A 24,614-nucleotide genomic window follows, 5' to 3' on the forward strand; every position below is an offset into this window, starting at 1 on the left:
AGAGGGAGCACATTTCTCCAGTGTTAGCTTCTCTACACTGGCTCCCAATAAAATGTAGAATAGAATTTAAAATCCTTCTTTTAACCTACAAAGCCCTTAAAAATCAGGCACCCTCGTATCTTAAAGAGCTCATAGTGCCCTATAACCCCTCTAGAACTCTACGCTCCCAACATGCAGGCTTGCTAGTTGTACCTAAAATCTCTAAAAGTAGTATGGGAGGTAGAACCTTCAGTTATCAGGCCCCTCTCCTTTGGAATCATCTACCAGTCAGGGTCCGGGAGGCAGACACCCTCTCCACTTTTAAGAGTAGACTTAAAACTTTCCTTTTTGATAAAGCTTATAGTTAGAGCTGGATCAGGCTTGGACCAGCTTTTGTCATGCTGCTATAGGCCTAGACTGCCGGGGGAACTGGCACACTGACACACTGGGATCCTAGCTCACCTTCTTCCCCCCAACCCCTTCATCACTTACTTTAACTCTGCCTGTCCCATTAAAGTTACTAACCATAGACCTTTCTGGAGTCCCTGAGCTCCATTGTCTCGTAGATTCCTCTGAGCTGCCGTTGACGTCCTCCTGCTGTGGACGATCTGGACTCCAGCTGATACGGACGTGCTGGACTCCAGCGGCAACAGCTTCTACGACTCGTCTCATCACTATCACCTCTCTCTCTTACTCCCCTCTATCTGTCTTTCCAGACCCAACTCAGTCGAGGCATGATGGCTGTCTAACATGAGTCTGGTCCTGCTGGAGGTTTCTGCCTGTTAAAAGGAAGTTTTTCCTCACCACTGTAACTAGCTAAATACTGCGATGTGCAATGCTCATGATGGATTAAGGTGGGGTCAGACTGAGTCTTACCCTGTCTTGGTGTTGGGTCTCTGTTCATAATTTGACATAGTGTGGTCTAGACCTCCTATGTTTGTAAAAGCGTCTTGAGATAACGTTTGTTGTGATTTGGCGCTATACAAATAAAGATTGATTGATTGAGATTGATTGATTGATTGATGTTGGGTCTTTGTTAATAATAGAACACAGAGTACGGTCTAGACCTGCTCTGTTTGGAAAGAGTCTTCAGATAACATTTGTTGGGATTTGGTGCTATATAAATAAAGATTGATTGACAAAATGAAGATACTTTGATCTTCTGTTTCGTTATGGAGTGATTTAATGCACAAACCTTGACCAGTAACAGACGCCTGTGCTTCAAACATGATGGTCCAGGCCTTCATATCAGACTCCTTATATCAGTCTTTTATTTCACTGAACAAACAGTCATCCTCAAACATCCTCATGGCTGTATCGAATATGACATCACAGGAAAACATGAAACAGGTTCAAGTTCAGTAAAAAAAAAAAAGTTTAACAGTTCTGTTTTACATCCTCTTTAATATTCATCACCGGGCGTGGTCCTCATGGCGGATGGCGTGGTCAGCAAACGATGGAGTACATCAGACTCAGGGTCAGCAGGTAGAGGTGTGAGGTCAGAGAGGAGGAGGAGTTTTCATCGTTCTCGAGGCATCCCCCTTTCTTCAAACACACTCTCTTCTCACAGAATGGACCTGAACACACGGCATCGACAGACACTCTTACAACCTGATCTGTGACATCTTTAGACACATATTACCTGAAGTGTAAAGGGTTAAGAACAGGTGTATAAAAGTCATAAACATACATGGAGTGTAAAGTTAAAAAAGGAGAAGTTTATTAAAGGGGTTAAAAGGTATAAAAGTGTTAAAAAAAGTAAAATACAGTATGCAAAAAAAAAAATTGACCCCTCTATATATTTTTTATTTTAATGTGTCTACTATTTACTCTATTTATCTGATGCCATCATTAGTAACACAAAACCTGAGCTGTGACATCGTAAGACACTCATAATGTTAGCTAGCACAACATAAGACACTCATAATGTAAGCTAGCACAGCACATCTTAAGACACCCATTACGTTAGCTAGTACACTGTAAGACACTCATAATGTTAGCTAGCACATCTTAAGACACCATTACGTTATCTAGGACACTGTAAGACACTCATAATGTAAGCTAGCACATCATAAGACACTCATAATGTAAGCTAGCACATCATAAGACACTCATAATGTAAGCTAGCACATCATGGGACACTCATAATGTAAGCTAGCACATCTTAAGACACCCATTACGTTAGCTAGTACACTGTAAGACACTCATAATGTAAGCTAGCACATCATAAGACACCATTACGTTATCTAGGACACTGTAAGACACTCATAATGTAAGCTAGCACATCATAAGACACTCATAATGTAAGCTAGCACATCATAAGACACTCATAAGGTAAGCTAGCACATCATAAGACACTCATAACGTTAGCTAGCACATCATAAGACACTCATAATGTAAGCTAGCACATCTTAAGACACCCATTACGTTAGCTAGCACATCATAAGACACTCATAACGTAAGCTAGCATATTGTAAGACACTCATAATGTCTGCTAGCAAATCTTAAGACACTCATAACTCAAGCTAGCACATCATAAGACACTCATAATGTTAGCTAGCACATCGTAAGACACTCAGAATGTTAGCTAGCACATCATAAGACACTCAGAATGTTAGCTAGCACATCATAAGACACTCAGAATGTTAGCTAGCACATTGTAAGACATGCGTAACGTTAGCTAGGAGACCACGTGCGAGTTTACCTGTGAAGTTGTCCGGACAAAGGCACTGCTGGAAGTCGAGACAGGTTCCTCCGTTCCGACAAATCAAACGTTCGTCGTCACACACGTTCACTGAAATGTAAGACGATGGGTTTTAAAAGTTACAGTGCATTGTTTTTATATAAATCACTTCAGATAAATGAGTTAACAAACAATTGATTAAAGTTGCTTCCATTTACTTTCTAACAGTCCTGCATATTCCAACACAGTAGATGGCGGTCTGTAATATTTAATGACGTACAGAGGAGAAGAACAAGTGCAGCCACAACAACTTGACGAGAGTCAAAATGGTGTCACCAGTGTGGTACAGTAATATTTTGCAAAAGGTGTCACAAGTATTCAGCAAGGAGAAAATAGTCCTTGAGTTTTAACATAAGAAACCCTTTTAGACACATGAGTGATCATTGCACTTGAGATATTTTAAAGCAATATGAAGCAGCTAGCATTAGCATCAATAGAACGTTGAGTGTCTAGGTGCCTGAATCTAAATCTGTCCTAAAAGAGTCCAGGGTGTGGCCAACCCAGAGAGACTCAAACTTACATTTTGCTTCCCTGGTGAAAAGCAAAGAATTATTTTGTCCCATAGTGTTGCCGTAGCCCCGCCCCTTCCCCTGCTTACCCTCGCAGTTGGCTCCGTCTACTCTCCAGTTGTATCCAGACATGCAGGAGTCACAGCGGCGACCTGTGGCTCCTGGTTTACACTGACAGAGACCGGACTCTGCGCAGTGAGGGGAAGTACTGCCGTCTGCATCACAGTCACACTCTGAGGACAACGAGGACACCTTCATCACCTGCATCATCTTCATCTCCACCATCATCATGCATTCTCACGTGTGTGTGTGTGTGTGAGTTACTGACCGATGCAGACTTGCTCATCCTCTATCGCCACAGAGCTGTTTCTGTAGTAACCAAGGCGACAGAACTGACAGTTCTGCCCTCGTGTGTTGTGTTTGCAGCTCACACAGGTGACCACATTGATGAAGTCGATGTAGCTGCAGCGGTTGGAGTGACCGTTACACTCACAGTCTGACAGAAAGAGACAAAGGGATGTTCTTTAGGACGAGTTCAAGGAACTGAATTTGGGGGGCATTGTAGGATCACTGAGAGGAGGACACGCCATCCATCTCTATAAACAGCCAACGTGAGTTACACACACACACTTAATAGATACGCCAACAACATGATGGGAATCCAAGAAACAGGTGAGACGAACATAAGAAGCTGGTGAAGATGGTGGCAGAAATGGAAACAGATCCATGACTGGGATGAGCTGTACAATCATAATGCTGGCTCAGGCTTGGACCAGCTCTTAGTTATGCTGCTATGGGCTTAGACTGCTGTTGGAACTGACACACTGGGATCCTGTCTGCCTGTCGCTTTAACTCTTCCTGTCCCATTAAAGTTACTAACCATAGACCTTTCTGGAGTCCCTGAGCTCCCTTGTCTTGTAGGTTCCTCTGGATCTCTGCTGCTGTGGACGTGCCAGACTCCAGCTGCTACAACTACTACTATCCGTCTCTCCACTATCATCTCTCTCTCTCTTCATCTCCCTCTATCCCTCTCTCCAACACGGTCTCAGCAGATGTGTGTCTAACATGAGTCTGGTCCTGCTGGAGGTTTCTGCCTGTTAAAGGAAGTTTGTCCTTGCCACTGTAACTTGCTAAATGCTGCAAAGTGCTCTGCTCATGGTGGATTAAGATGAGATCAGACTGAGTCCTGTCTGTAAGAGGGGACTGGATCTGATCCGGTCTTGATATTGGGTCTTTGTTAATAATAGGACATAGAGTATGGTCTAGACCTGCTCTGTTTGCAAAGAGTTTGAGGATAAGATTAGTTGGGATTTGGCATACTCACAGGAAATCGTCACTCTCCTTGCTTTTACTACATTTGATTGACAGCTTTTTAAATTCCATGGATATCGGGATAATATTGGTATCATGAATTTGTTTGGTCTCAATAGTTATGTGACAGCTCTAGTTTTAAATTGCTTTATGTTGACTTTAACCCTTTTAGTGGCAAAAGAGAGTCACATCAGGAAGAGGAGGGAAAGGAAGCACCATCCACTGTCACTGCTTCGGAGTATTCAAAGAGTGGGGATCAATTCAGCAGGGGGAGGGGTTATATGCAGGGGCAGGGCCCGTAAAGGGGAAGGAGTCCAGGGGTCGGAGGTGGTCTTACCCTCAAATGTGACGTAGGCAATTTTGGACAGTTGACTAAACTTTGGTCCTCCTGGAATCAGAATCTTCTGGGTTGCTTTAGACACAAAACAAGACGTGTAACCATTGTAACAGACTTCCAATCAGAGCTCAGGGCTAAACTAGACAAGATAAGATGAAGGCATCAGGTCTTACCCTTCATATGTTTCTTCTATTATTTGTGCCACTACTACTACAACTGCTGTTACTAATGCTAGCCAGTAGGTGGCAGTAAAACACTACAAATCCATAAATGAATACCTTTCTTCTTCTCGTATTCTTTATCCTCCTTCCCCTTCCTTTTTTTCCCCTTTTCTTTTCTTTTTTCCTCTTTGACCTCCGTGACTGTCAGATTTGAAAGAAAAACATATTAAAATGTATTTGAAAATGAGTCTCAGTTTATTTGACCGTGGTTTGACATGAAGTAACCAGTGAAGCTGCTTTTTAGTCCAGTAGATACTCTGATAAAACTTTATGGATACAGATTTTTGTAGCTGTCTGCAGACTTATAGGCTACATGGTTAAGGTATAAGTCAGCACTAGTCTAATTTATCATAAATGTGAAGTATTTAATATCCCAAAACTCCCAGAGTCCCATAAATCTTCTAAAGTTTAATCAAAAGGAATAAAAGGATTACATAAATAGCACATTGTACACTGCAAAAAAGTTCCTCGTCATGTACCTTTAGCCTCCTTTTGCTCCTCTCTCTTCTCCTCTCTCGAGTCTCTCTTTTGTTCTGACTCTGACCCTTCTGATGGTCCAGCAGCAGCTGTATCCTCTGCAGATGGCTTCCTTTCCATCAGTGCTGCAGAAGGATCTCTACCCGGCTCACCTTCTGCTTGAGAGGCATCTGGTTTCAAATCTGAATCAGGACTTGCACTATCAAATGCTCCTGTTGTCTCTTGTACAGAGTCTTTGTTTTGTTCTGACTCTGATCCTCCTGCTGTTTCACTGGCTGCTGAATCCTCTCCAGATGACTTTGCCTCCACCAGAACTGCTGAAGAATCTACCCCTGGGTTATCTACTGCTGAAGTAGAATCTGGACCTGTACTTTCTGGTGCAGGAGAGTCTGGTCCACTTGAATTAATTTCACCATTTCCTGTCTGTCCTGTATCTTGCCCTGCTAAAGAAGAATCTCCTTCAGAACCCACTGAGTTTGGTACAGGAACATCAAAAGATCCACTGGGATCCCCTGGAGGGGTCCCAGGATCACTGACAGGCACTGTTCCAGGATCTGGTTTGGATTCAATCCGAGTTCGGTCACCAGGAAAGGGGAAGGTGAAGTCCACGGGGGCAAATTCACCAGCAGGATTATTCTCACCCACAGCAGTGGAGCTTTTGTCACCTTCCATGATTTCAGAAGAAGGCAGTAAGGAGTCCACAGGACCATCAGGAAGTGGTGCTTCAGGAGGTACTCCTTCAGGAGAAGGTACATCTACCAGAGTGTCTGGAGTCCTAGAGGCTTCTGGAGGGACATCTGGGGGAGGTACATCCGGAGAAGGTACATCAGGAGGAGGTACGTCTGGAGGAGGTATGTCCAGAGGAGGTATTTCCGGAGGAGGTGTGTCAAGAGGAGGTATGTCAAGAGGAGGTGTATCAGGAGATGGTACTGGGAGGACCACATCAGGAAGAGGTGCATCTGGAGGTACATCCAGTGGAGAGGAATCAGGGGGAGGAACATCTGGGGAAATTATGTCAGGAAGTGGAATATCAGGAGCAGATAAATCTGGAAGAGGTTCATCCAGAGGATTTATATTGGAGGGAGGTACATCTGGAGGGGATACATCAAGAGGGGGTTCATCAGGAGGAGATTGATCTGGAGGGGGAACATCTGGAGGTGGTATCTCCTGGGGTATATTAGGGGAAGGTGCACCAGTAAGAGGTGCACCAGTAAGAGGTACATCAGGAGAAGGCAAATCCAGGGGAGATGGTACATCAGGTGGGGCTTCCATTGGGGGAGGTAGATCAGGATCTGGTGATTCCAGTGGTACATCAAGAAGAGGTTCATCTGGAGGGGGTGCATCGGGAGAAGGTACATCAATAGGTGGTATATCAAGAGGAGGTGTATCAGGAGCTGGTACTTGGGGGGACTCATCAGGAAGAGGTAAATCAGGAGCTGGTACTTCAGGAAAGGGTATATCAGGAGGAGATACATCTGGGGAAGGTATATCACGGGAAGGTACATCTGGGGAAGGTACGTCTGGAGGTGGTACATCCGGAGGAGGTACATCAGGAAATGTTCCATCAGGAGAAGGAACATTTATGGAAATTTCTGGAGGAACATCTGAAGGAAAAGTTCTGTCAGCTCCTGCAGTTGGTGAAGGATCTGCAACCTGATTGGTTGTGGCTGACCCAGTGGGTGGAGTATCTCCAGATGGAGCCAAGTCACTGGCTGGGGTTACGGATGCTGTTGTTGGTGCCCCAGTTGATGAAGTCGTACCTTCCACAGATTGGGTAGTACTGGTGATCAGGTTGGAAGTACCAGTTCCAGAGAGGGTGAAGTCTGTGCTGTCTGGTGAGGAGGTGGAATCGTATGGCGCAGTCACTGGGTCAGAAATAGACACCTTTGAGTCAGTACTACGGCCTGGGATAGCGGGTCTGTTGGTAGTGGTGTAACTGGAAGGGCTGGAAGTGCTAATGGCGTTACTGGGAGTGGTTGCGTCTGTCATTGTGGTGGCTGTTTTGTCTCCAGTCTCCAGAGATGGACTGCTTGGTAAAGTTGCGTCCACTGTAGGTCTCGTTGTACTGCTAAAGTCTGGAAATGCATCAGAACTTGTCGTACTGATAGTAGTAAAAGATGCAGAACCACGGTCTACTATGTTAGTAGTAGAGTCTACACCAGCTTTAGACAAGTCACCAGCATCACTAGTGCTTATAAAGTCAGTTGTAGAGCGGACGTAAGTCGTGGTGGTACTGGTAGTGACATCACTACTCGTACTTGTTCCTGCAGTCGTTGTCATGTCTGTCATGAAAGTTAGGTCGGTAGAAGAGCTGCTGCCAACGTCGGTAAGGGTGATGCCATCAGTCACAGTAGAAGTAATAGTTGTGGTAAGAGTAGTGTCAGTAGGGGAAGTAAAATCAGTTGTTGTAGCAGTAGTAGTAGGACTGTCAGTAGGGGTGGTGCTGTCGGTCATAGTCGTAGACAGAGTTGTGATAGAGGTAGCAGTAGAGGAAGTAAAATCAGTTGTTGTAGCAGTAGTAGTAGGACTGTCAGTAGGGGGGGTGTTGTCGGACATAGTCGTAGATATGGTTGTAATAGAGGTAGCAGTAGAGGAAGTAAAATCAGTTATGGTAGAAGTAGTAGAAGGACTGTCAGTAGGAGTGGTGTTGTCGGTCATAGTCGTAGACATAGTTGTAATAGAGGTAGTGTCAGGAGGGGAAGTAAAATCCGTTGTTGTAGCTGTAGTAGTCGTGGTACTAATGTCAAGTTGGGTAGTGTAAATGGTCATAGTTGTAGACATAGTTGTAATAAAGGTAGTATCAGGAGGGGAAGTAAAATCAGTTGTTGTAGAAGTAGTGGAAGTACTACTGCCGGTAGGGGTAACGTATTCGGTCATAGTCGTAGACATAGTCGTAAAAGAGGTAGAGTCAGTAGGGGAAGTAAAATCAGTCATGGTGGTAGTAGTAGAAGTACTTTCAGTAGGGGTGGTGCTATCAGTCATAGTAGTGGGGGTGGTAGAAGAAAAAGTAACTGTAGTAGTAGAACTGTCAGTAATGGTGTCGTCATCAGCTGAAGTAGGTGTAGTACTATCAGTTATGGTAGTAGTAGAAGTAGAAGTACTCTCAGAAGGTGTATTATCAGTAGTACTGTAAGTTACTGTCGTATCAGTAACTGTAGTTGGTGTTCTTAAGACAGTAGAAGTAGCAGCCTCAGTAGTGGTCTTTGTAGTACTGTCTATGGTAGGTGTAGTAGTAATGTCAGTAGTAGAAGAAGTAGCAGCAGTAGTAGTTTTAGTCACTCCATCTGATGAGGCAGAGGGTCTATCAGATGCTGCTGAGTTAGAGTCATCGGCCGCTGTCAGAGAAGAAGAGTTACGTCCCTTTAGTGAATCTCAGCTCTCTGTTCTCTACTGACTGACCAAGCTCTCTGCAGAACAGTCATCTTCAGGTACGCTCAGGTTCACTGAGGAATCACAGAAACCTCCATACCTAGACCCATATGCTGGCAGTAGATTCAAAATAAATTGGAGTTTGGAGACTATTGGGCAGATTGTTACCGAATCTGTCTTCTTCAAATGGGTTCCTTCAGTTCCAGTCACCAAGACTTCAAGGAGACTTCGAAAAGTCTGAGAAATGTTGGTATATGCTGATCTGGGAATTCAAAAACCAAATATTATGAGTTGTGACAGCGTGTCCAACACTGACCTACCCCGGTCTGAGTTTGGGGGTCGCTTGTGTGGCTTACTGCCAAATTCCACCAGATCCATATCCGGTCCGTCTCGGCACTGGGTCCGATAGGTTTCTATTCTAGTCAATGTGTTAACTTCCACTGGATCCACTCTGTTGCGTTCTGGCTGCGTCTCTGATCCGGCAGGTCGGAGTCCTCCGGATTAGATACACACGACTTCTATTTTTGACGAATGCCGGAGCACGACGCATCAATCTCAGCCGGTGGGTGTTGAAGGACAAGGAAGCACGGATCGGAGATGGACCGGACACGGATCTAGTGGAAGTCCAATGTTAGCGTTCCTTTCTTTCCTTTGCTGCACCATCAAAAACGGTTAAAAAAACTTAAAAGAAAGGAAACTCTTGATCATTTCAGGACATCAACATCATGAGATTGACCAGAAAGTATTAGAAGTTGATGAGAGAAAGGGGATTCAGTCATCCCACAACATCCTATATCCCTCCTTGTATTCTTTGTGATACATTTGGGTGGGGAACCAACCATAACTCCGTCTATGGAGACACCAGAGTACCCCATTTATTTGGAATCTACTGCTGCCATTGTTTTACCAGTTAAAAACCAAAGTAACCCAGTGAGCCAATCAGGAGGCGGTGAAGCCTGAGACGTGGAGACACCTGATACTGTTCTGCAGAGGCCTTTGCTGGATTCTAGAGTTTCTGTAACAGTCACCAACTCCACATACTACTCAAACCAACACTTTTATCACAGGTACATTTCAGTGGAGAGTCAGACGGACTTTCACACGTTTGAGGATTAATAGGAACTATCCTATGAGAGGCTAGCTGTGTGGACTCAGTCACTGTTACGTCTGCGGGGGGGACAACCAGCTAGGAGATTATTCTACTTGTTCTATATTCTGCTGCATTTATACTCAGTCAATGTTGCATCCTGCAAGATATCTGCGTGTTACAGCATGAACATGTCCAGAGAACCATGCATGTGTGTGTGTGTGTGTGTGTGTGCAATTAAGCCTTATATATATAGTTCTGCTTCTCTGTGCTGCCTTTCAGAAAACAACTCTCCAAAGAGTACGCCTCCATTTAAAAATCGGTGCTCTGTGTGCCTCTGTTTGTGACAGCGAGCGAGTGTGTTTGAGTGTGTGACGGCGTGTGTGTGACTGGCAGGTTAAAGAACACTAATACAGATTAAACACACACACCATCTGTCACCGTTAACAACGGATTAACGTTCAGACTCGCCTCCCAGAATGCACTCTGAATTTCAATTTGTCCAATCATGTGATCAAACATGTGACCAATCGGAGTTAATTGGATTATGTTGTCATTTCACCGAGCAGATTAACGTTTGTGAAACTTATCAGATGTCAAAGCTTCTTTAAATACTTTCCCTATTTTCTCTAACTTCTCTTCCTTCTTCTTTTATTCATCTCACAAAAAAGGAAAAATAGAAATAATTTAGCTTATTCTGTTTTGATTTATTACTCTATAATAAAACAATACAACTGAAAGCAGAGTTGTTTCCCATGATGCATCACTGACCGTTAAACTCTAGATATTCTGCCCTAATGTGAAGACAAGGGTGGGGGTGATATGAAAGGAACAGGCGAGCAGACAGATAGGTGAACAGGAGAGCTGACAGACAGGCTAGCAGACAGACTGACAGACAGTTGAACAGGTGAGCAGACTAACAGCTGAACATGTAAAGAACACTTACTGGCAGCTGATTCTGCAGCTTCACCTGAAAAGAGACACATGTGAGTGAAACTGTATCTGTGCATAGACACTGGCAGTGCGTTCGGATATGTTCAGGTGTTGATGTTGTGTTCAGGTACGTACAGATGTTGGCGGTGTGTTCAGGTACGTACAGCTGTTGGTGTTGTGTTCAGGTACATACAGATGTTGGCGGTGTGTTCAGGTATGTTCAGATGTTGGTGTTGTGTATTCAGGTGTTGGTGTTGTGTATTCAGGTGTTGGTGTTGTGTTCAGGTATGTTCAGGTGTTGGTGTTGTGTATTCAGGTGTTGGTGTTGCATTCAGGTACATACAGATATTAGCAGTGCCTGTTGGCAGCGGTAGGTATGAAGCTGGTTTCCAGCTGCGGGGGTTGAATCCTTGGCTGCAGCGCTGACAGTCCTGACCATTCGTGTTGTGGTCGCATTCACACATCAGCGTTGCATCTCTTAACACACACTGGGACGCATGCAGGTTACACTTACACCTGCAGGAGACACACAAACACAAACATAAGAGTCATACACAACACGCTAGAACTCTCAACTTGGCAAATTTGGCAGCTTTGTATGTGGTTTGACATTTAATCTTCCACTTTTTTTGCACAATAATGAACAGATTGTTAAGATTTTGAAACAGGTGCCAACTTGATTAGGTTTAGGCCACACTAGATGAAATCAGGTCCACTTCAGAACATGATTTGCAACCCCCGATGGTCTGATTTAAGGTTTGTCATAACGTGTCAATATGAATATTTTACTGCTCTCCACTGACTCCGAACTGCTAGTGCCCCCATCGCCAGAGATCGTCAGACTACCTCCAACAAAATTCCCTCAATAGCCAATGAGGAGAGCAGACTGGGGAGTGTTTCCAACTGGATGTTGTGTACTTTTACATCTCACAATCATTACTTTTAGATCTTAACAAAAAATCGGTTAAGATCTAAAAGCAGTCTAGCGTGTGGCCACTAAAACTACTTGGTCCGGTTTAGGATAGGGATCATGGTTTGGTTTTAAAAGCGTAAGCACTAAGTCAAGTACTGTATCTAAAATTCCTGCAATGTACAAATTCTCAAGGAAGTTAACCTTTTAGATTCACTTAGCCATAAACCCAGCCTAATACATGAAAGTTAGGATGCTTTCAAACCTGTAGCTTGTTTGCTTCACTGCGATTCAGATAATAAAATTGCTCAAAGCACACACTGTTTCAGAGATGTCATCATCACATCACAGACTCCTGTCCCCTCTGCGTAGTTAAACTAACACCATGCGTACTGGTTGCACTTTGCATTGTGGGAAACTGGCTCCAGGATGCCAATTAATGTAGCCAGTTAGCCTCCCAACAAAAGAAGTCATGGGTTGACTTAGAGCAGCAAGGAGGTCAGTGCATTATCAACATTTATCCAATGCCAGACACCATGCACAAAAATACAGAAGTTTCCAAACTTGTGAGTCAGCGCACAAGACGAAATGTCACCGCTCTGGCTAAAGTGGAAGTTTGAGTTTTGAGAAGGTCGAGTTCTCCTCATTTGACTAGCTGGTAAAAATTCTTGGAACTCAACCAGATGTTGAATCAACAGATGTTGTCAAGTCCTGTGATGTTGCTAAGCCAAGCACCAGGTCTTCTATTAATACTGAATTGGATGGAGATATGGGGGACAAGTAACAAGCAGCTCTTTGTTTCAGTTGTTGGGTTGATTACATTCTCACAACAAATGAACCGCTCTAGGATTCAATGGAAGCGAGCCAAGACCAGCTCCTCTAGGCAAGTGCGATCACTGTGTTCACATATTTCCAAACAACCTGGATCTTTGGGAACAACTTCTCCGAATGAGGACCTTTCCTGGTCACCCAACAGCACAGCGGCACTTCCTTAGAGTGCTCAGGAGGAACAAGGTGGAGAGGAAGCTGCTAGTGGCTTTCGAAAGAGCAACCATTGAGAGTATGGTATGCAGGCTGCACTGCTGCGGCCAAGGAGGGTTCCCCTGTTTGGGAACCACTCCTCCGGACCATCCAGGTGTGAAAGCACTCTTATTTACCTGACCTCAACAGCACATAGAACAGTAAACAAGACAGCATCCAGTGTAATCTCGGAACCAGGGTGGATGTTACCTGGCAGGTACGTCGATGTTGGAAATGGCGTAGAAGTACTTCAGCAGGTTGTCTCTCTGGACGTAGGTCCCTCCCAGTGCCGGGCGGAGGAGCCGCAGTCTGAGGTTGGTGAAGGTGAAGAAGTCTCTCAGACCCTTCATGGTCTCCATACGGGTGTACAGGGAGTCCATGTTTATCAGCTTTGGACCCGCAAACACCCCGAACCGAGCACGAACCTCGAAAACCACCATCTTCTCCTCCTGTTGGGGAAACTCTTACAGTCACTACAACATCTTAGTACTAGTAGGATGATCTGAATCAACTCCTCTACCCACCTTTGCTCCGACCCAGCGGGAGTACTGCTCGGTGCAGATAACCCTGGTTAGGTTACTCGGAGCTAATTCAGAGACCCGTTTAGGAGACATGCCGAACGCCTCCAGACAGTCATCAGCGTAGTATTGATACGGCTGCCACGTTACACCTGAAACACAAACCCTGATTATGAGTCCAACACGGATCCTTTATCCTTCAGATTTCAGATTACATGATGGTACCTGGTGGAGGACTCATGAACCCTCTCCAGCCTCACCTTTGTCCAGAGACTTCTCCAGCACCATGCTTGTTGGACGGCCGTACTCGAAGGTGATGGTGATGTCATCCACGACCTCCAGGCTCTTGTTCCAGGACAGTGTGATATTAGCCAGCAGGGGCTCAGGAAACCGGGACCATGTGACCGTCTGCCAGTAGGTGATGAGCCCCCCTCTCTCCCGGTCTCCCATCAGCTGAGGAGGGTGAGACAGGTCGGGGCTGGAGGCGTCACACTCGTCACTGCACAGGTAAGGGTTCTCCTGCAGGACGACAAACAGATCATTCAGAGTCACTGATGAGGAACTTTTGGATCGGATGTTTCAAATACTCTTCAAAGATGCAGCCTCAGGTCTTTAACCGTCGGCATTAAGGATATAAGGATACACTCAACCCACGGTTCGAATCCTGATTTTATTCATTTTTGATTCTGTAACGATTTTCAAGAAAACTGGATTGAACTGAAAAATTAAATAAATATTATTTTATTTCAATTCTCAGATATGAACAATATATATATATATTGTTCATATATATATATATACATTTCTTTGTAAACAAAGTAATCCTCTTTCATTTTTAAGGTGTGTTGTAACTCAAATAAAACCACTGCACACTTTTTTTCAGCACCTTGCAAAAAAACTGAAATCACTGTACAAAATACCTTGTTGGAAAATTTCAGAACAATTATAGAGAAATGGAAAGTGAACGATTCCCAAATGAAAGTATTAAATATTAAAACAAATAAGGTAAATCTCTTTAAATTAGGGATGTAAATTTGAAGTATTTTCCGTGATCGATCTTTGGAAATGTTAACGATCAATTATCGTTTAATCATTAAAAAAAACGTAAACTTTTTCCATTTAAAAAATAATGATAAATGTGTTTTTTTCCCCTAAATGAAATTTCCCTTCCTGACACAGTGTATATAACTGACGGTATTAAACACCTACTGATGATATTGAGGTGTTCAAAATGTTAAACACGCTGAATATCAACGTGAGGAGCAGCTTATAAATAATCTCTGTGGACGCATGGTCATAGAGTGAAGACTCAGACTACAACATGTGGATTTACTGCAAGAGGACAACTGAACAGGATCAGATTTCAGACTCACAGAGTCCAGTTTTCTGTCTACTCGTTCTTATTGAGAAAAATAAACATTGAAACGCGGTCAGGTGTCAGCCGGGAGCGCAACCGGGTCAGAATCAGTCCGGCGGCGGAGAAAGAAAGCGCTCGTGGAGACCTGTCACTCAGCCGCAGCCCCCAGCTGAGCGTCTCCGCTGTGAGCAACACCTTCAGTCAGCGAGTGACGAGAGAGCAGCGCAAGAGACTTCATGATGTTGAACAATCCGAGTGAAATGCAGATAGCGCCATCTACTGTTTAAAAATAATATCCCAATACAGATTTTGTTGTATCGTTTTTATACCGTCTTGCGATATATCCTTACACCCCTAGTCGGCATTCGATGATATCAAAAACCCGAAAGAGATTGTTGATAATTCAAATAAAAGGCAAGATTTTCCTCCTGAGGCCCGTCCTTTGTGGACAGTCGTGGTTCATCTTTTGGAAATCAATGCATTTTTTAAGCTGGTGTCATGCTAACCTAAAACAAACACTACAACTAATCAAGCTAACCTGAAACTTTGCATTTTAAATGAACAGTGTTTTGCCGGTTCACACAATAGATGAACTTATACACTCCACATGATCCGGCACAGTTCACTTAAGAGTGTGTGTGTGTGTGTGTGTGTGTGTGTGTGTGTATGTGTGTGTGTGTGTGTGTGTGTGTGTGTGTGTGTGTGTGTGTGTGTGTGTGTGTGTGTGTGTGTATGAGAGGGAGAGAGAGAGATTACCACTGATGTTAATCTGATCAGTATGTGTGTTAAAGACTTTAGCTGCAGCTGCCAACTGTCACACCAAAGATTCAGAGGACTTAAACCAGCACTAACTAGCCCTGAGTGACTCTGACTAACGAGATGAACCCATTCTTTCTGCTGAAGTCTGTATGTGGGTTAAAGAACAAAGGAACTTTAAATCTTTACAGACAAAGCTCCTGAACAGGCACAGCTGTTAATCTGCTTGTTACAAATATCAGTATCTGTCACTGAACATCACATTTCTGTCAAACTGTTCATGCTAAAGGAATAATTGCGTGCTGTAACCCTTTAATCCCTCTCTGTTTTGATTTTGAATCGTGTTTAAAGCTAAATTCAGGCGTTTTCAAATCGTTACTGACTCTTTATTATGTTTTGTATAATTACTATCTGATCCAAAATGATCAATAATTCACATTTAATTTTTGCTTCATTATCAATAATTCAGACGTGACTTCCCAAAGGCACAATTAGACAGACAGCAGGACTCTTTGTGGGTTAAACCTGTGGGTTGGGCCCCCGCAGCTGGTCACAAGATAACTCTGAGGGGTCAGGAGGTGATTGACAGGTAATTACCGTATTGTCTTTAATATAAGTTCACATTATTTCATAACATAGGTGACTCAAAATCAAACTGAATCAGAGATCCTTTATGATACTGGCTTCTGTAAAGAGTGTTACATCATTTTTTAACATACATTTCAGCCTGTTGGAACAGAGAGCTTATCATTTCTCCAAAAAAACCTGAAGCACCGCAGACAGTATCCACTCTGCATGAATACTCATGTCTGTTTTTAATGCAGTGACTTCCACTACAGAGTCATGTCTGTTTTTAATGCAGTGACTTCCACTACAGAGTCATGTCTGTTTTTAATGCAGTGACTTCCACTACAGAGTCATGTATGTTTTTAATGCAGTGACTTCCACTACAGAGTCATGTCTGTTTTTAATGCAGTGACTTCCACTACAGAGTCATGTATGTTTTTAATGCAGTGACTTCCACTACAGAGTCATGTCTGTTTTTAATGCAGTGACTTCCACTACAGAGTCATGTCTGTCTTTAATGCAGTGACTTCCACTACAGAGTCATTTCTGTTTTTAATGCAGTGACTTCCACTACAGAGTCATGTCTGTTCTTAATGCAGTGACTTCCACTACAGAGTCATGTCTGTTTTTAATGCAGTGACTTCCACTACAGTCATGCCTGTTCTTAATGCAGTGACTTCCACTACAGAGTCATGTCTGTTTTTAATGCAGTGACTTCCACTACAGAGTCATGCCTGTTTTTAATGCAGTGACTTCCACTGCAGAGTCATGTCTGTGTTTAATGCAGTGACTTCCACTACAGAGTCATGTCTGTCTTTAATGCAGTGACTTCCACTACAGAGTCATTTCTGTTTTTAATGCAGTGACTTCCACTACAGAGTCATGTCTGTTCTTAATGCAGTGACTTCCACTACAGAGTCATGTCTGTTTTTAATGCAGTGACTTCCACTACAGAGTCATGCCTGTTCTTAATGCAGTGACTTCCACTACAGAGTCATGTCTGTTTTTAATGCAGTGACTTCCACTACAGAGTCATGCCTGTTTTTAATGCAGTGACTTCCACTACAGAGTCATGTCTGTTTTTAATGCAGTGACTTCCACTACAGAGTCATGCCTGTTCTTAATGCAGTGACTTCCACTACAGAGTCATGTCTGTTTTTAATGCAGTGACTTCCACTACAGAGTCATGTCTGTTTTTAACGCAGTGACTTCAACTACAGAGTCATGTCTGTGTTTAATGCAGTGACTTCCACTACAGAGTCATGTCTGTGTTTAATGCAGTGACTTCCACTACAGAGTCATGTCTGTCTTTAATGCAGTGACTTCCACTACAGAGTCATTTCTGTTTTTAATGCAGTGACTTCCACTACAGAGTCATGTCTGTTCTTAATGCAGTGACTTCCACTACAGAGTCATGTCTGTTTTTAATGCAGTGACTTCCACTACAGTCATGCCTGTTCTTAATGCAGTGACTTCCACTACAGAGTCATGTCTGTTTTTAATGCAGTGACTTCCACTACAGAGTCATGCCTGTTTTTAATGCAGTGACTTCCACTGCAGAGTCATGTCTGTGTTTAATGCAGTGACTTCCACTACAGAGTCATGTCTGTCTTTAATGCAGTGACTTCCACTACAGAGTCATTTCTGTTTTTAATGCAGTGACTTCCACTACAGAGTCATGTCTGTTCTTAATGCAGTGACTTCCACTACAGAGTCATGTCTGTTTTTAATGCAGTGACTTCCACTACAGAGTCATGCCTGTTCTTAATGCAGTGACTTCCACTACAGAGTCATGTCTGTTTTTAATGCAGTGACTTCCACTACAGAGTCATGCCTGTTTTTAATGCAGTGACTTCCACTACAGAGTCATGTCTGTTTTTAATGCAGTGACTTCCACTACAGAGTCATGCCTGTTCTTAATGCAGTGACTTCCACTACAGAGTCATGTCTGTTTTTAATGCAGTGACTTCCACTACAGAGTCATGTCTGTTTTTAACGCAGTGACTTCAACTACAGAGTCATGTCTGTGTTTAATGCAGTGACTTCCACTACAGAGTCATGTCTGTGTTTAATGCAGTGACTTCCACTACAGAGTCATGTCTGTTTTTAATGCAGTGACTTCCACTACAGAGTCATGTCTGTTTTTAACGCAGTGACTTCAACTACAGAGTCATGTCTGTGTTTAACGCAGTGACTTCCACTACAGAGTCATGTCTGTGTTTAATGCAGTGACTTCCACTACAGAGTCAAGTCTGTTTTTAATGCAGTGACTTCCACTACAGAGTCATGTCTGTGTTTAATGCAGTGACTTCCACTACAGAGTCATGTCTGTTTTTAATGCAGTGACTTCCACTACAGAGTCATGTCTGTTTTTAATGCAGTGACTTCCACTACAGAGTCATGTCTGTGTTTAATGCAGTGACTTCCACTACAGAGTCATGTCTGTGTTTAATGCAGTGACTTCAACTACAGAGTCATGTCTGTGTTTAATGCAGTGACTTCCACTACAGAGTCATGTCTGTGTTTAATGCAGTGACTTCAACTACAGAGTCATGTCTGTGTTTAATGCAGTGACTTCAACTACAGAGTCATGTCTGTGTTTAATGCAGTGACTTCCACTACAGAGTCATGTCTGTGTTTAATGCAGTGACTTCCACTACAGAGTCATGTCTGTGTTTAATGCAGTGACTTCCACTACAGAGTCATGTCTGTTTATAATGCAGTGACTTCCACTACAGAGTCATGTCTGTTTTCAGTTTTTAAAAAAGTCTTTACTCCATTTTCTTCCATCAATTTCTGTCTTTAACAACATTTCACACAGACTCTCATCTCTTATGGATTTGGTATTTGATATGACAATTATTTTTAAAAACGTCTATTGGAAAATAAAGAGGATTGTCTCCTGGAGTTCAGGACTTTGACCGGAGCAGGATTTATTTATATCATTAAAGAAGAAATGTCAGGTGAGAAAACTAAAGCTGACATTTACATCCTGAGACAGGTGATCAGAGTTCATTTTAATATCTGTTATTATAAAAGCTAGAAATGACACAGTGTGTGTTCAGAGTGTGTGTTCAGAGTGTGTGTTCAGAGTGTGTGTTCAGAGTGTGTGTTCATGTGTGTGTTCAGAGTGTGTGTTCATGTGTGTGTTCATGTGTGTGTTCAGAGTGTGTGTTCAGAGTGTGTGTTCAGAGTGTTTTTTCAGAGTGTGTGTTCAGAGTGTGTGTTCATGTGTGTGTGTTCAGAGTGTGTGTTCATGTGTGTGTTCATGTGTGTGTTCAGAGTGTGTGTTCAGAGTGTGTGTTCAGAGTGTGCTTTCAGAGTGTGTGTTCAGAGTGTGTGTTCATGTGTGTGTTCAGAGTGTGTGTTCATGTGTGTGTGTTCATGTGTGTGTGTTCAGAGTTTGTGTTCTCAGTGTGTGTTCATGTGTGTGTTCAGAGTGTGTGTTCATGTGTGTGTTCAGAGTGTGTGTTCATGTGTGTGTTCAGAGTGTGTGTTCAGAGTTTGTGTTCTCAGTGTGTGTTCATGTGTGTGTTCAGAGTGTGTGTTCAGAGTTTGTGTTCTCAGTGTGTGTTCATGTGTGTGTTCAGAGAGTGTGTGTTCAGAGTGTGTTTTCAGAGTGTGTTCAAGTGTGTGTGTTCAGAGTGTGTGTTCATGTTTTTGTTCAGAGTGTGTTTTCATGTGTGTTCAGAGTGTGTTTTCAGAGTGTGTTCATGTGTGTTTGTTCAGAGTGTGTGTTCAGAGTGTGTGTGTTCAGAGTATGTTTTCAGAGTGTGTGTTCATGTGTGTGTGTTCAGAGTGTGTGTTCATGTGTGTGTTCAGAGTGTATGTTCATGTGTGTGTTCAGAGTGTGCCTTCAGAGTGTGTGTTCAGAGTGTGCGTTCATGTGTGTGTTCAGAGTGTGTTTTCAGAGTGTGTGTTCAGAGTGTGTGTTCAGAGTGTGTGTTCAGATTGTGTGTTCAGAGTGTGTGTTCAGAGTGTGTGTTCAGAGTGTGTGTTCATGTGTGTGTGTTCAGAGTGTGTGTTCATGTGTGTGTTCAGAGTGTGTGTTAAGAGTGTGTTTTCAGAGTGTGTGTTCAGAGTGTGTGTTCATGTGTGTGTTCAGAGTGTGTGTTCAGAGTGTGTTTTCAGAGTGTGTGTTCAGAGTGTGTGTTCATGTGTGTGTTCAGAGTGTGTGTTAAGAGTGTGTGTTCAGTGTGTTTTTACCAGGGTACAGAATCTCTCTGGTGGGTTCCCGCAGGTGATGCCAGGGGGGTCGACTTTGATCTGCATCACCTCCTTCATGTTGGCGGGCGGAGGCTGACAGGCGTAAAACTCCCATCCTGGTCCTGCCTCCGAGACCCGGAGAGACCGACACACATCAAACTGACCGCCGGTCTGACACCGGGCCAACGCCGGCAGCAGGAGCCAGATCCAGACGAGGCGGGGGAGGGGCGGAAACATGGTGGTCTGACAGTCAGACGGACTGGAAGTTTCTCGGGAGGTCACATTTCAAAGTCACCTCCCACATCTTCAATCCAAAGGGATCAGTTCTTCTCGACCTTCTCGATCAGACAGCTTGTTACCATGGTTACCAGGTGATGACTAACACCTGAAGTCCCCAGTCAACCCAGAAGAGGCTTCGCACACCTCCCGTCTGAAACACAGAGACACAAAAACTGTCAGATACACAAGTCCTGGTCAGACCTGATCCAGACAGGCCTGAGGATGGTAGACCCCAAATTCTGGTTCAGATAGACCTAGATGGATCTTCTTGAACCTTGGACCAAACAGACCTACTGTTTCCCTCGTTGACCTAAGGCAGTTAGAAGATGGACCTGAGAAAAAGTTTGACCCTTATTGGACATAGTCTGGGTAGACCTGAGGACATTAAAAACCTCATTGAGCTTATCAAGTTGTACCTCAAGTTAGGAAAACCTCTGTGGACCAGGACTAGATAAACCCAGGTGTAGTCCAACTTGTTTGGACTCCTACCAGGTTTGACCTCATAGGACTTGGTTCATTTTCACCTCATTATAATTAAACCAAAAGAGTCAAACCTGAGGACAGTTAGACCTCATACAACTTGGTTTAGACAGACCTAAGAGAAAATCCACCTCAGGACTACTAGACCTAAAGACAGATAGACTTGAGGACAGTTAGACATGTCCACATTAGTTTAGATAGACATAAATAGCTTAACCCCTTCCAACCTGGTCTTGATAAACCTGAGGATGGTTTGACCTTGTTGGACCCTGTACATTTCAAGCAAAGTCCTGGAGTCAGACTTTTTGGGGGTCAAAGGTCCTTTGACCGTTTTTAGGTGTGGCAGTCCTAGGATCACATTGCCATCAGGTCAATTTAAATCAGGTTAAATGAGGTCTAATTGTGCTTAAGTCTAGCTGTCTCGGTCCAAGGGTCCCAGGAGCCAAGGGTCAAATGTCCCTTAGGTCTTTAAAAAGCGGGTTAAATAAGCGTCATCAAGGGTATCTGTCTTTAGTTTTGTCAGTCAAAGAATCAAATTGCCTTCAGGTCTTTCAAAACTGGGTTGGATGGGGTCCAACTGTCTTCAAGTCTCTCTGTCTTTAGATGTAACAGTCCTAGGGTCAAATTCCCCTCATGTCAATTAAAACCAGGTTAAATGAAGTCTAATTGTCCTGAGGTCTAATTGTCCTGAAGTCTAATTGTCCTGAAGTCTAATTGTGTGTCGGTGCCAGGGTCTCAGGATCAAATTGCCCTCAGGTCTTTCAAAACCGGGTTGGATGAGGTCTAACTGTCTTCAAGGCTATCAGTCTTTAGGTCTGGCAGTCCTAGGGTCAAATTGCCCTCAGGTCTTTTAAAACCGGGTTGGATGAGGTCTAACTGTCTTCAAGGCTATCTGTCTTTAGGTCTGGCAGTCCTAGGGTCAAATTGCCCTCAGGTCTTTCAAAACTATCTTCAAGTAAAATTGTCTCTTAGTCCCAGAGTACCAGGGTCAAATGTCCCTTAGGTGACACCAGGTCAATTAAAACCAGGTTAAATGAGGTCTAATTGTGCTTAAGTCTAGCTGTCTCTTGGTCCAGGGGTCCCAGGATCCAAGGGTCAAATGTCCCTTGTGTCTTTAAAATGCGGGTCTGATGAGGTCCAACTGCCCTGAAGTCTAACTGTCTTTAGGTCTGGCAGTCCTAGGGTCAAATTGCCCTCAGGTCTTTAGAAAACGAGGTCTAACTGTCTTCAATTCTATCTGTCTTTAGATCCAACAGTTCTTGGTTTCCTCTCAGGTCAAAATGAGGTCAAAATGTCTCTGTAAACCTGGATAGAGCTGACATCTGAATCACTTACAAACACTTTGAGAGTTGATCCGAGGTCGGACGGAGAACTCTGATACATAAATATAAACTTTCATCTTTGTAAAGTTGTGTGTGAACGGCTCCGTGAAGCCTCCAGAGAAATAATGTTGGATATGAAAACGAGTCCTGTTACTGTTCCCCTCCCTCCGTCCCGTCTGTGTGTCTACCTATACGTCTGTACGTCTCTCTGCATGTCTGTGGTCCCTCTGCCCTGTCTGAGTGTTTGTGTATGAGCATCAACACAGATGATTAAACTGAGACTCAGAGACTCGGCCGGTTTCTCTTCTTTATTAAAACAAAGTTTGTGGCAGATTGGCTGAAAAAGGAACTCTTTATTAGGAGGACCTGAAGACGCAGACACGTCTGTTTCCTCCAACTCTGTGAGGGTCCCTTCATCTGTCTGTCCCTTCACCTGTCTATCCCTTTACCTGTCTGTCTCCTCACCTGTCTGTCTCTTCACCTGTCTGTCTCCTCACCTGTCTGTCTCCTCACCTGTCTGTCCCTTCACCTGTCTGTCTCCTCACCTGTCTGTCCCTTCACCTGTCTGTCCCTTCACCTGTCTGTCCCTTCACCTGTCTGTCTCTTCACCTGTCTGTCTCCTCACCTGTCTGTCTCCTCACCTGTCTGTCCCTTCACCTGTCTGTCTCCTCACCTGTCTGTCCCTTCACCTGTCTGTCCCTTCACCTGTCTGTCTCTTCACCTGTCTGTCCTTTCACCTGTCTATCCCTTCACCTGTCTGTTTCCTCCAACTCTGTGAGGGTCCCTTCACCTGTCTGTCTCTTCACCTGTCTGTCTCTTCACCTGTCTGTCCCTTCACCTGTCTGTCTCTTCACCTGTCTGTCCCTTCACCTGTCTGTCTCTTCACCTGTCTATCCTTTCACCTGTCTGTCTCTTCACCTGTCTGTCTCTTCACCTGTCTGTCCCTTCACCTGTCTGTCTCTTCACCTGTCTGTCCTTTCACCTGTCTGTCCCTTCACCTGTCTGTCTCTTCATCTGTCTGTCCATTCACCTGTCTGTCCATTCACCTGTCTGTCCATTCACCTGTCTGTCTCTTCACCTGTCTGTCCATTCACCTGTCTGTCCCTTCACCTGTCTGTCTCTTCACCTGTCTGTCCTTTCACCTGTCTGTCTCTTCACCTGTCTATCCCGTAACCTGTCTGTCTCTTTACCTGTCTATCCCTTCATCTGTCTATCCCTTCATCTGTCTGTAACTTCACCTGTCTGTGTCCTCACCTGTCTGTCCCTTCATCTGTCTGTCTCTTCACCTGTCTGTCCTTTCACCTGTCTGTCTCTGCACCTGTCTATCCCTTCACCTGACTGTCTTTTTACCTGTCTGTCTCCTCATCTGTCTGTCTTTTCACCTGTCTGTCTCTTCACCTGTCTATCCCGTAACCTGTCTGTCTCTTTACCTGTCTATCCCTTCATCTGTCTGTCACTTCACCTGTCTGTGTCCTCACCTGTCTGTCCCTTCATCTGTCTGTCTCTTCACCTGTCTATCCCTTCACCTGTCTGTCTCTTTACCTGTCTGTCTCCTCACCTGTCTGTCTCTTCACCTGTCTGTCTCTTCACCTGTCTGTCCCTTCACCTGTCTGTCTCTTCACCTGTCTGTCCTTTCACCTGTCTGTCTCTATACCTGTCTGTCCCTTCACCTGTCTGTCTCTTTACCTGTCTGTCTCTATACCTGTCTGTCTTTTCATCTGTCTGTCTCTTCACCTGTCTGTCTCTTCACCTGTCTGTCCCTTCACCTGTCTGTCCCTTCACCTGTCTGCACATCCTTCTGTTTTCATTCTAACAGCTGTCTTTGTCTTTTTTATCCATCCCCTCAGCTGTGTACGTACACACCTGGCAGTATTTACCTGTCTGTGTTCATCTCTCTGTCTGTCTCAGTACCTGTATCTCTGTCCACCTCTGTAAGGATACACATGTCTGTGAGGACACTGTCTGTCTCTATACCTGTCTCACTGTGCACCCCTCAGTCTGTTAAACTTATTTTACTCACCTGTCTATCTCTCCAATGTCAGTCCCCACACCTGTCTGGCTCTTTACCTATATTTTAATGCACCTGTCTGTCTGAACATGTCTCTGCCTTGTTACCTGTCTCTCTGTATTTCACACCCTTCTGTCTCCACACCTGTCTGCCTGTTCAGATCTTTTATACCTGACTGTCCCAACACAATTGTGTCTCTAAACTTGTCTGTCTGCACACCTTCCT

The 24,614-nt window shown here is 44.0% G+C and overlaps 1 protein-coding gene across 1 annotated transcript; it reads right to left on the bottom strand.

Annotated features, from left to right (window-relative positions):
- Positions 1-1,144: 1,144 nt before the first annotated feature.
- On the bottom strand, positions 1,145-20,728 carry LOC117818681 (methyl-CpG-binding domain protein 6-like). The gene is made up of 11 exons (XM_034691666.1): positions 20,301-20,728; positions 13,675-13,933; positions 13,421-13,566; positions 13,107-13,345; positions 11,310-11,482; positions 10,980-11,003; positions 5,580-7,442; positions 3,560-3,727; positions 3,321-3,464; positions 2,684-2,773; positions 1,145-1,556 (listed from the first exon to the last, which is right to left on the bottom strand). The coding sequence occupies exons 1-11, from the start codon at positions 20,535-20,537 to the stop codon at positions 1,426-1,428; spliced, it is 3,474 nt and encodes a 1,157-aa protein (XP_034547557.1). The 5' UTR covers positions 20,538-20,728; the 3' UTR covers positions 1,145-1,425.
- Positions 20,729-24,614: the final 3,886 nt, after the last annotated feature.

This window comes from Notolabrus celidotus, chromosome 9 (assembly GCF_009762535.1).
Source record: "Notolabrus celidotus isolate fNotCel1 chromosome 9, fNotCel1.pri, whole genome shotgun sequence".
In the NCBI taxonomy this organism is placed as follows: Eukaryota; Metazoa; Chordata; class Actinopteri; order Labriformes; family Labridae; genus Notolabrus; species Notolabrus celidotus.